The 12,386-nt window shown below is 34.3% G+C and overlaps 2 protein-coding genes across 3 annotated transcripts; one reads left to right on the top strand and one right to left on the bottom strand.

Annotated features, from left to right (window-relative positions):
- Window positions 1-456: 456 nt before the first annotated feature.
- Window positions 457-2,726, top strand: LOC106375707 (zinc finger protein HD1-like). Of its 2 annotated transcripts, none has more exons than XM_013815689.3 (4): window positions 457-838; window positions 1,597-2,082; window positions 2,171-2,302; window positions 2,392-2,726. In XM_013815689.3, exons 1-4 carry the CDS (start codon window positions 632-634, stop codon window positions 2,467-2,469), a joined length of 903 nt encoding a protein of 300 aa, XP_013671143.1. In that variant the 5' UTR covers window positions 457-631; the 3' UTR covers window positions 2,470-2,726. The 2 variants fall into 2 exon arrangements, with proteins under 2 accessions (XP_013671143.1, XP_013671144.1); XM_013815690.3 differs by lacking the exon at window positions 457-838 and adding an exon at window positions 1,230-1,428.
- Window positions 2,727-4,242: 1,516 nt separating this feature from the next.
- On the bottom strand, window positions 4,243-8,517 carry LOC106375706. Its single transcript, XM_013815688.3, has 5 exons — window positions 7,799-8,517; window positions 6,562-7,369; window positions 5,177-6,470; window positions 5,004-5,093; window positions 4,243-4,917 (listed from the first exon to the last, which is right to left on the bottom strand). Exons 1-5 carry the CDS (start codon window positions 8,253-8,255, stop codon window positions 4,324-4,326), a joined length of 3,243 nt encoding a protein of 1,080 aa, XP_013671142.1. The 5' UTR covers window positions 8,256-8,517; the 3' UTR covers window positions 4,243-4,323.
- Window positions 8,518-12,386: the final 3,869 nt, after the last annotated feature.

Below are 12,386 nucleotides of genomic sequence, written 5' to 3'. Positions count from 1 at the left end.
ACCGATATCATGCAACTTTTATAGTTTTAACTTTGTATGCATTATGTCAAAAGAGCATCTCTACGAACGTGAAGACAAAACACGTAAAAAACAACTCTATTACTGATACTTTTATAGTTGTAACTTTATAGTTTCAAAAAAAAACACGTAAAAACAAATATTCTCGTGGTGATTAACAAATCTATTGATTTTAAAAACAGGAAATTAATCCAACAGAAATAAGTGTGTTAGTGAAAAAAAATAAAAGTTAAAAACGTTACATAAACAACTGATTACTGACCAAGTCAGAACTTATTTTCTGTGGTGATTAACAGTTTGAACTTAAAAGTAAGGAAATACAAATACAACACTAAAAATAAAACGTCCTAATCAACATATATAATATATACAATAATGGAATTATTACAGTACAAAAGACTTTTATATGTAGTTGGACACCTTTTTGTTTTCTATATTGCTGAATATATTTATGTTTGAATAAAATAATAGTAATGGTTTATGGGCTTTTTACACTTTAGTGTGTCCACAGTAGCACAAATAAATGTAATAAGCCTCCTCTCTCTCTTGTCATAAAAAGGGACCAAAGTCCCAATCTTTTTCTCTCAAATTCCCAACTTGGCCTCTGTTTTTCATGTTTGCTTTCTTTATGTTCACTTTCTCTTCCTCCTCTTCTCTGAAAAAACATTTGATACTTCCAAAGTTTTCTCTCACAAACAGCAAGAACACAAAAATGTATGCAGATTCTGGGTTAATGATCAGTTACATGCATAATTGTCCACCAGATTTTCAACAAATTGAAGACCTCTTCAAATCATACAAGCTCTCTGATGATGAAATGGTATGGATTTTCATTTTCTAATTCACTGCATTTGAATACAGATCTTCTATTTGTGACGATTTTTTTTCTCTTTTTTTTTTTGTTGAATTTTAAACTGATTTTCTTGGTTTTTGGGTTTCTCCCAGAAGATCCTGATAGTGTTTTTTGTGTGTCTTTTTGATGTATTGAAACATATTTCTTCCTCTTTTTGTTTTGGTTTATGGAGTTAAAATTGGAGTGTTTATTAGGAGCTGAACAAAGCAAATTTGTCTACTAGTGAAGTTGATTGTTCAAGAGGAAACGTTTGTGGTGTGAACTCTTAAGTGGTCACTTGATAATAAGATATTTGTGTTCCGCTGACCTGTCCATAATTGCTTTTAGCTGCTAAATAGTTTTTTTTCTTTTGTCAGAAGAAAAATGGAATCTTTTTATAAAACGGAATCTTCTTTTGCAGCAAAAAGCCAACTTTTTATTTTCCCGTCAGAGAAAAAAGAAAAAAAGAAGTTTTCTCGGGAAACTAAAGAAACCCTTTATCAGTCTAGAGATTTGATTATGGGAAGTGTGCCCTTTTTTTTAACATGAGATTCCGTGTCCCTCAAGAGTAGAAAAGGGTTTGTATTAGTTCATTGGCTCTTTCTCCACTAAATAAAAAAAGGGATCCACTTCCCATAAAGCTCCGTGCTTTACTGTCTTAATGTCTCGAACTATGTTCTGTTTTGTTTTGTGTTGTGGTCTTTGATTCTGATGCTTACTTTTGTTTGTGATTTATTTTTTACAAGAACAACGCTTTTGCTAAGTCAACAAACATAACTGACTATGACCTTGGAGAAGAAGGAGATCTATTCAAAGCTCCTGATCCAATTCTTGAAGAGCCAATCTTAGCCGTTGATCCACTCTCAGCTGCTTTGACAATGATCTCTTGCGGCGAAGACTCTTCGCAAGGGCTTTGCGAGCTTCCTGATCTAGGGTCACTTCAGAGTGGCCAAGAGCTTCTTGACAAAGCCTTTTATGAGTGTGAGCAAGATCTCATGATGAAGTCAGCTATGGAGCCTTCATTCTCTGATGTCTTAGACGTCAAGAACATATCTCTGATCACCACTGAGAGCCAGGATTTGCAGAAGAGCGTTAGCTCGGAGAATTTGAGCTCTATGGGTTGGTCACAGAATCAAGAAGCAGTTGTGGTTCAGAACTTCCCTGATTTTTCTCAGTTGGATTTTGGTTATGTTAATGGGATGCGACGAGCCTTTAGTGAAGGCGACATACAGGTTTGAACCATTGCACAAATTTTGTGTCCTTTTTAGACACTCTTATATGAATTGCTGATTAAGAGTTTTTTTTTTTTTTTATGAGTAGAAACTTGGGACTGGCCATTTTCAATCTCCACTGGATATGATTATTGTGAGCTGTACTTCAGATGATAGACGTGAGAAGCTGTCTCGATACAGGAACAAGAAGAGCAGGCGAAACTTCGGACGCAAAATCAAGGTAATTCAAACACTTGAAGATCCTCTTGAGAACTAATCTTTTTTTTTTTAGTTTGAAGTAACTCAAACTGTTGTATTGTTTGGTTTCAGTATGCTTGTAGGAAAGCTCTTGCAGATAGCCAACCAAGGATCCGAGGAAGGTTTGCCAAAACAGAGGAGAGGAAGTAGAATGAGTTCAAAAGAATTGGATGGGACTGAAGAAAGTTGAAGAATGAGGAGATAAGGATCATGTCACTAGAAACTAGTTTTGTTTTATATATAATGTATAATGATGTTATGAGCATCTAATTAGTTTTTGTATATAAAGGGTTTCTCTAAAATAAGCTTTTTTAAGGAAAGAAAAATTGTAGCTACAGAAGTTATGTAATGGTGATGTGAGATGTGTAGATATATTATAAATATATAATTATAAATATTTAAGTATATATCTATTTGATCAGCTACCTAACTCCATAAATTGAATCACTGATTGAATGATGGTGTAGTTACGTTGAAGATACAGAGCATGTTGAGTGAGTTACAGAGTATTCTTACTCCATTTGGTATCTTTACGGAGTCGTATACTCGTATGTAAGTGAGATCAAACGAGAAATGGTAGTCAGAGACATCTGAACAAACTTTTTCCATGAAGAAAGTCTGTTTCCTTTCCTCTGTTGTTTTTAGTGTTTGTTGATATGCATCCAGGGGCGAATCCAGACTAGTAATTTAGTGGGTGCACTAATATTAATTTAATAAATATTAAATAATATATTAAAATATTACATTAATTAAAATATAAAGTAAATATTTATTAAATTTAATACCATAAAATATTTTCAATATTACTTTTCATCAGTTTTCCACTATTGTATTTATAATATTTAAATTTATTTTAATAAAATAGAATAGATAATCATTAAATTTTTGTATATTTACAATAAAATATATGTTCATATAAAATGTTTTTTCTGCAATGTTTTACTACAAAATAAGAAGTTTGTTTAAAAGTAAGATATTTTGTTATTTTTAGAATTTAATGGTAAACTAGTAATTAAAAATATACAATTCAAAACTTAAGTATGTAGTTTTGGAGTTTAAATTATTTTTATTTACTTAAATAGGCTAAGTTTTTTTATTGTTAGAAACTTTTAATAGATAAAGATTTTAAAACAAAAATGTCTTTTAAATCCAAGATTTATTGATTTCTTAAATAGAGTGAATTATGTTTAAATTGTTAAATATATTTGATATGTTTTGTTTTTTTCTAGAGTTTATCTATTTTTGTGGGTGCATGTTATAAATTATTATGGGTGCACATACAAAAATTTGTACAAAAATACATTAATTTTCAAAAAAAAATTATGGGTGCACAGGCACCCTCTTCCCACATCCTAGCTTCGCCCCTGTATGCATCTTCTTTTAAGGTTCTTGAATAGCGCTGCGGAACAAGTGAGAGGAATCATTGTAGGGAAACAAGATATGGTAGGGAAGGGAAGGATTGAAACTGACACATGAGTTTTGAGCATATAGATTTCTGAACTTTATGTTCGTTTCAAATTTGTTGCAGCTGTTTTAGATTAGTGAGGAGTTTGTAGTTGATGCTACATAAAAGAGAAACTTTGCTGGAGCTGCTCCTTTACACACATAAAAAGAAGCCAAGAACCTGTTGCTCTCCACGCTTTAATAGGAGTCTCAGTGAGCCTAAAGCTGATGAAAATTATTTTGTTTAGTAAGTAGACAAAGACCAGAGAGGGTAGCTTTGTGTCATTTCTAATTTTTCCCATTTCTGTATATCTAACTCTTCAAACCTTTTTTCTTGACAAGGTTTCAATTTTCTCAAAAATATCAAATAAAAACGAGAAAAAAAAAAAGACTACACCAGATTATTTTCTCTAATGTTTTATTATTTCTCTTTGCATGAAATGAGAAAGGAGGGCACAAAGGAAAAAGAACAGAACAAAATTAAGCAATGTTTTTTTAATAAGGCATTGAAAATGAAAAGCAAAAACAAAACAGAAAGGAGATGCAAAATAGAAATGTCTTTTAATGTGTACTTTGAGTAGCATCATGTATCTGACTTATTACTGACTCATCAGTTTCATTAACTAATGATTCCTTTACCTTTGGAGATACATCTCCATTACCTTCAATAGCTTCAACTTCCTTCTCTTCTTCTGCTTCTTCCATTTCCTGGTCTTCACACACCACCTTCCCCTCTTCAACCTCCATAGCCTCCAGAGCTTCTGGTGAAGCTACGGTCAAGGTAACAGGATCGCCTTCTGTAACAGGATCTCCTTCTGTAACAGCATCATGTTCAGGAGCCGTGTCCATTGTTTGGTCTACAGCGGCTCCATCATCTGGCTTTCCATCTTCCTCACAATCTTCAATATGATCAGAGGCCACAGCCTCCGGTGACTTGTCTGGGATGGGAGATGAAGATCTTTCAACTTGTGTTCCCATCTCCAATCCAGCATCAACAGGTAAGGATTCTTCCTGATTTTCCTTTTGGGATGTGTCTGAATCTGACACATCGACTTTAACCAAGCTTGAAGGAGAGGCTTGAGAAGGCCTGTGAATCTCAACATTTAAAAGACCCTTCATTTCAACTCTTTGCTCCTTGTAGAGTTCCATCGCTATCTGAAAGTGGAAAGAAACACATTATATTAAATTGCAGGAAGCTAATAATATCAGAATCTTATCTTTTCTAGCATTAGTGCATTTACCTGAAACAATGAACTGTTTTGAGAAGGAAACAATGAAAGAGTCGCCAGGGAAGAAGTATTGTTGCCTTTTGGCACTCTCTTCCCACCTTCCTGTCATCAAAAAGAATATACAGAGATATGAGAAAAGGTTTTAAAAGCCAATACAAGTAGAATCAATGATGTCAGTGTTCTACCTTGAGATTTACAAACACAGCAGCTCCATCATCAATTGGTTGATGTTCTTCACCCATCAATACGCTGATGCATTTACGCAGCTCAGGATCAGTAAGTTCTACCGACATATCAAGCTTTGAGAGATAATGCCGGCAAAAACGTTCACTTCTCTTATCAGTAGTTTCTGCAACATGATCTTCAGCTGCAACTTCCACCTTAATTTTAGGAGACCTCGCATCCATTTCTTTCGCTGGAGACGTTAGATTAGACCCAGCTTCAACGCTTTTCCCCCTGTTATTTTCAGAGTGGCTTGTTTGGCCACCGGGGGACTCACCATCAGCAACCTGAGCCGAGTTATCATCTTTAGCAGATCTTGACGAGACTTCCATGCTGGCATCTCCATTTCGATTTTTCCATTCATCTCCACCAGACTCCCAGCCACGGCTCTGCATCCGCCTGTTATGGTCCCACTCAGATCCTCCATACATGTTTGATTCATCCCTGAAAGCACTATTGCTCATATCCCCAAAATAGCCATGCATGTGAGAAGAAGCACCCGAGTTATCCATCATGTTCTGCCACCCGAGAGGACGCATGTGACCGGAAAACCTCTCAGCGTCAGGTATATGGTAAGGGATACCAGAATGGTTCATCTCCATTGAAGGCCTGACTCCAAAGATAGATGGAGATGGGTATTGCGGCATCATAGCCTGGAAACCATGAGGTTGAACGTGTTGGAATGGTATGAACCCATTCGGAAGTGGAGCTGGCCAGCTTGGGACACCTCTCCAAGCATTATTACTCTGTGTTTGCCCTCTTCCCATCATCCCATCAACGCCTCTCCTATAACGCCCACCGGTGTTGGACCTGTTGTCGTCTTCTCGAAGGCCCACTCTAGGACTACTCATGCCACTCCTGGATTCAGGCCGTGGAGGAAAAGAAGAATTGTTCTGGTTGGCTTTATTGTTAAAGGATATGTCTCCCTGGGATGTGTCGTCTGCCCGAAGCCTTTCGTCCTCAGGTGCTGAAAAATCTCTCGCGTTGTTCCTAAGGCCGGTTTCTTCAACCTCATTGCTCCATCTTGCACTACTCTGATTATTATTGAATCTCCGGTCAAGGCTTGTCGAAGAAGGAGATCTTTCAACCATGGGGCGGGGAGAAGCTTTTGCCGAACCATGAAACTCGCCCAAAACACCATCTTCCGTCTTTGGTGTCTTCTCAGACGCTTTCTGTCTTGTACCTCTGTCTGATCCTCCAGACAGCTCAGCCGCCTCCCTGGAGGAGACCCATTTTGTTGTCTGATCTGAGACATTCCTGTTTCACCATAACAAAACTATTATCAATATCAACATTTAATCTGAAATTCAAGCAAGAGCGCAAATCAACATTAGAGTAAAAAACATACCCATTCTCTTCTTGAACAACCGAACTGGAAGGTTGACGCTCTGATTTGATCACATCACCATCAGGCCCTGCTCGGCTACTTCTAGTGTCCATTACGACCTCCTGATAATCCGGAGACTTCCTCCCTTCTCTTCTCTCTCTGTACCGACCACTTTGATCATCTAGACGCGACGCGTCACGATCACTATCCCTTTCCCGGTCACTTTTACTTCGTTTCCCTTCATGATAATAGTCACGGCTACTACGGTCTTTCTCTCTCTCATGAGTCCTATCCCTATCATGATCCCTGTCACGATCTCTACTCCTATCACGGTCCCAATCCCTTCCATAGTAACGATCATGCTCATAATCCCGACGATCTCGATCACGTTCCCTATCCCTATCACGCTCCCTGTCTCGCTCATAGTCACGATCACGATCACGATCACGATCCCGACCACGTTCGCGGTCCCGTTCACGCTCGTGATATCCATCAAGTTCACTGTCAGGCTCATGACCATGGTCAGCATCCTGTACTTTGGACTTCCTTTTACTTTCGTCTGGGAGGAGCTTTGCATCAGACCTATGATGCTCTTTAGTAGGTCGGTCTTCTCTCTGCTTTTCACTTATCTGTTTGACGTCTTCTTCCTTGTCTTCCAGATATTTGTCTCCGGACTTCTCTCCTCTGTGTTTTCCGTCTTTAATGTAGTCATCATCACTGTTATCTTGATTCTTGTCTCCAACTCCATGATCATCCCTCTTACGCCTTGATCGCTTCTCAGTATGATTTTCAGTGCCTAGACTCCTTTGCTGATCCTCAGCTTTCGACTCTGAATCCACAATAAACAGACACATCAGCAAAGACCCAATGAAAGAATTCTCCGGTTATACGAGGCATCTAGCTAAATAGCGTTTGCACATTTTCATATATATATTTTAAAACCAGAGTCATAACATACAAAAGCAGCAATCAATAACTCTATATTATCTTGGAAAAGGAAAGCAACACGGATCAAATTCTGCAAGTGCTAATCACAACATTGCTCCAAAAGACTACTAAAATTCCCATTACCAGAAAAGGCATCATGCAACCAAAACTGCGTCTCAGATGGAGCAACAAAGACAAAACACTCAATTCAATTAAAATAGAACGTTGATTCATACACAAACACAACAGAAAACAGATAGATCTCGACAAACTGAAACCAAAACTATGTCTCAGAAGCAACATCAAAGACAAGAATTAAAGGCTATCTTACCAGTTTTATCAGAGAGGCCCTTGGATCTATGGTGATCATCCGCATCATAAAGCTTATCACTTTTACTCTCCTTAGACTTCTTATTATCCTTATCAACGTCCTTGCTCTCCCTCCTACTAGACTCCCTATGCTTCCCACTGCTACTCTTCCTCACCTCCTCCCCATCCCCTTCATCCCTCCTCCTACTACTACTCTTCTCACTAGACACCTTGCTCTTCTTCGAGCTCTCCCCTCTCTCATCCTCCTTCCCACTCTCCCCTCCCTTCCCTCTCCTCCTCTTCGAAGAAGATGACGTGTACTCCTCATAGTACTCTCCATTATCGTAATACTCCTTCCCTCGCTTCTCCCCAGAAACCCTAATCGCGCTGCTGCTGCTCTTCTTCTCCTCCTTCTCCGAATCGGAGTGGTCTCTCGCGTCCTTGTGCTTGCTCGATTTGTGCCTCGTGCTCCTCGGCATCTCCCAAATCGCAAACCCCCCCCCCCCAATTGATTCTTCTTCTTCTTCGATTTCGAAATCGGAAACCCTAATCCAAGGTTTGGCGCCGCGGAACGGAGCAAGACTTCGGCGGATTGGAAAACGGCGGCGGATTGATGCAGATCTCCGGCGATATTTGACGGCGGCGGCGGCGAGATAAGAGAGACCTCTTTAGTGCTTTTCTCTCAGATGCCTCCTCTCTCTTTGAAGAAAATGCGTTGCGTTAGATTTAACTGTTTTGTTCTTTCGGACAAGGGGAAGACTAAGGGATTAAACATCTATAATGACGATATTACCCTTTAAACTTCCTTGTTGCTACGGTTTTTTTTTTGTTTGCTCATGCGGGAAGTTGAAGTGCTACGCTTGGGCCGAGTTCATTTTATGGGTTTGAAAGATACAAATATGAAGCCTTTCTAAATTGGTTGTCAAATTCGTTTTATGGGCTTACCAAGAAACTAGTTTCAATTTAGCCTCCTTCAAACAGTTAAAATTTAAAAAAGTTTAGTTTTTCTAAATCAACATCTCTGATTAGTGATCGCTAGTTTTTGTCCACCCCTTGCATTTAAAAGACTAAAAGACCAGTTCCTAACACTATAAGAACATCAGCATTACTCTGGTCTTTCAACCTCAGTTTCTCCAACATTTATATTAATATTTTTAACACTAATTATTTAGAGAAATTCCCTAGAGAAATTTTCTAGGATACTCATTTTAAGTTTTTATCACAAAAATAGCATTCAATGAAGAAAATGATCAAAATAAGTTTTATTAAATGATAAAAATGTATTTTTACCCTAAGGTTAACTAATCTAGCTTATGGTTTAGAGTTAAGGAGTCGAGTTTTGGGGATAAGGTTTCAAATTTTAAAAAATGAAAAAAAATTGAAAATTTTCAAAATAAAAAGAGGCTATTTTGATCATTTTATTTTTTGAGGACTATTTTTGTAACAAAAAATTTAAAAAAAAAAAACTATTTGGGAGAATTGTCCAATTCCCTAAGATAACTATTTTTAAGTTTTTGTCACAAAAATAGCTCTCAATGAAAAAAATGACCAAAATAAGTTTTATTAAAGGGTAAAAAAGTATTTCTACCCTAGAGTTAATTAATCTAAACTTAGGGTTTAGAGTTAAGGGGTGGAGTTTTGGGGATAGAGTTTCAAATTTAAAAATATTAAAAATTTCAAAATAAAAAAAAGACTATTTTAATCATTTTTTTATGCTATTTTGTGACAAAAACTTAAAAAGACTATTTGTGAATAGTGGTGTATCTTTGTTTGTTCAGAGTATCTAAAAAGAAGTGTCTCTCACATTATGCTTCTTTTTTTCATCAATTATTAAATTTTATTAATATATTTTTAAGAGACATTCTCTTACTAGATCATTGAAAAGATGCTTAAACTGATATTACATTTTATATTAGAGATAATTGGTTGGACTGTAGATATAGAAGTTTCGCCGTAGAATTTAGTATGTATTTCTTATTGTAGTAGGTATATATTATTTTGTTGTAGAAAAATACTACAACTTTTAAAGCACTCTAATAATTGTTTTAAAACAAAAATAAATAAAACATGAACAAACAAAAAATGAAGCTTTAGACAATGTACCTAGGTTTTAACTTTAAAAATAACTTTATATCAAGATTATTGATTTAAAATAAATATAACTAAAATAGTAAGTTAAATCTCAACTAATCATCACCATTCTAAAAATGAGTTGGTAGGTTGATCATCTATTCGATTAGTTGCTTTCCACTGTAAATCTCCAAAGTTGCTCTTCCACTGTAAATCTTCAAAGTTGCATCCGATTAAAAAAGAACATACTGAAGAAGACAAGGTTCTTCACACACTTTATTGTCCATTTTAATACCATTCATTTCAGTTTGAAGATTTAAATGGGTGCTTTGGAACTTCCCTGTCACCAACCTCTAATAAATAATATCTTATAAACTAAAGCACAAATCATGTATCCACTAAAATTCTGACACATGACATTTTTTTATTAAAGAAAATTAAAAAAAAAACTAAAAACAATCGATTGATTTTTTTTTTGTGTTATCTCCTATTTTCCTGTAATTCCAACTATCTCGGAATTTTTATTCCACGTTTCATAATCAAACTGTTTTTTTTTCTCTTTATAACTTATCTTCTTATCTGAGATTTTCAAATATTCTGACTATGAAAATTTAAATGATCAATAGTAAAAAAATCTTCTCAAACGTGTGTCTATATTCTCATAGTTTCATGAAACTCCACCAATTTATCAGCAACAAAGGTAATAAAGTATTTCTCTACTTCTTTTATCTATAAACTGATTTTCATATTTTTAGGAAAATTATGTTATTTATATGCTACAGATGGATAAAATGCAAACACTTTAATTTTGTTCATTTAAGAAACATTTGCAGAAATGTTTAAAATAGAGACGGTAAATCAGATTTTCAAGTATTTTCCCAATTCATTTAAGAAATACTTTAAAATTAATATTTGCAACTAATGCAAATATATTTTTATTTTGAAAGCTCAATTTTATGTTTGCTACTTTAATAATAAAAAAAACAAAACAGAAATGAAAGAATAAACAAGGGTACCATTAAAAAAATATACAGAGACTATTGGAGCTTGGAGGAAGATGGACGTGTTTGAGAAAAATGGTGAAAAAAAACTTAAATGTGATTATTGTACCATTTAAATATAGATTTTCCTTTTTTATAAATAAATTTCCTATTGGGTCTCTCTCTTTATATTATGTCTCACAAAATCAAAAACATTAAGTATACAATTCAATAATTTTTTTGTCATAATATATCTTAACTTTGCTTTTTGGGAAAATTTGAAAAAATACACTTACTTGAGATTTTAATTTGAAAACTACACCATTATTTAAATGTTTTGAAAAATACACTTTAGTACATATGAATTTACTAAATTGTCCAATTTGAATATTTAATATTACTATCAATTTTTATCATCAGAATTTATTTAAAATTATAAAAAATAGTTTCAACAAGAATATAAGATTTTCTCAAACAAACAAGAATATAAGATTGTTTTTAAAATAAAGAAATATTTATAATATATATCCAATATCTTAACTTTTTTTAATTTTTTGGAATAAGGGAAACAAGCTAGATGCGTCTCGTCTCCTTCCAATGATTCAAAGCATTTTTTCTCTAGTTTCATAGGTTATTTTTCTTCTCATTAAGAAGTTTGTTCATTTTTTACCCATGTCGTTAAGTGTAATTCAATTTAGTAAATTCTCGTTTTCTTCCAACTCCATCATACACAGATGAACGTAATTTCAAGCAACAACTTTTTTTTTATTGATTTTAAATTTGTTATGTGTTTGTTCTTCTTCTGCTTTTTTTCCATTTTTTTGAGTCATGTATTTCTCTATTTCTATCTAAACAATTTAAATAAAAGAAATTTGTAAAAGATAAGAATCAGACAATTGCTTTGATTTTCCTAAAAGCGCCATAAACCATATAGCTACGTCGTTGTTGTTGCGTGGATTCCTCATGACAAGAATTTATATACAGCAAAACAGTTGCTAAAAAATAACGTGAATTAAATTATAACATAGAAGCTTAATGATAAAGTCAAAACAAATCACTTAAATTTTTAGATAATAAAACAATATATTCATCTCAAGATAGATTTATCTGAAACATAAAAAGTTATCTTATTATCATTACTATTATTATTAATAATTTCGAATTGACATTTTAATTATTGAAATATCTAATCTGGATATAAATGTCTTTTCATGATTAACTAATTGTAGTTTTCAAAAAGTAAAAAAAAAAATATGTATTTTTCAAAATTTAAACTAATAATAGAGTATTTTGCAAATTATCCCTTACTTTTTTATATTAAAATTGCAGATTTATATTTTATGGAAGATTTACTTACAAGACAAAAACAAAGAAAACTGAATGAATCAGATATAATACTTTTAAGTATATTTTACGTGTTGGTATATTTCTCAATTTCTAAACATAAAATACTTGAAAACATATATTTATGCTAAAACATGAGAAAAAATATTTTACCGTTTACAACCTTTCTATTTAAATGCAACACTTCAGGGTTATCCATATTTACAGAATATTTAA

This window comes from Brassica napus, chromosome C3 (assembly GCF_020379485.1).
Source record: "Brassica napus cultivar Da-Ae chromosome C3, Da-Ae, whole genome shotgun sequence".
In the NCBI taxonomy this organism is placed as follows: Eukaryota; Viridiplantae; Streptophyta; class Magnoliopsida; order Brassicales; family Brassicaceae; genus Brassica; species Brassica napus.
Note: the sequence above shows the minus strand (reverse complement) of the source record. Positions and strands in the feature narration are given on the sequence as shown.

Bases quoted from the DNA above. Each gene is read 5' to 3' on its own strand.
- LOC106375706 (XM_013815688.3), bottom strand. From the start codon at position 8,255: ATGCCGAGGAGCACGAGGCACAAATCGAGCAAGCACAAGGACGCGAGA. The intron at 7,370-7,798 runs GTAAGATAGCCT...TTGTGGATTCAG, and splicing joins GGGCCTCTCTGATAAAACTG to AGTCGAAAGCTGAGGATCAG. The intron at 5,094-5,176 runs GTAGAACACTGA...TTTTGATGACAG, and splicing joins CTGTGTTTGTAAATCTCAAG to GAAGGTGGGAAGAGAGTGCC.
- LOC106375707 (XM_013815689.3), top strand. From the start codon at position 632: ATGTTTGCTTTCTTTATGTTCACTTTCTCTTCCTCCTCTTCTCTGAAA. The intron at 839-1,596 runs GTATGGATTTTC...ATTTTTTACAAG, and splicing joins AGCTCTCTGATGATGAAATG to AACAACGCTTTTGCTAAGTC. The intron at 2,303-2,391 runs GTAATTCAAACA...GTTTGGTTTCAG, and splicing joins ACTTCGGACGCAAAATCAAG to TATGCTTGTAGGAAAGCTCT.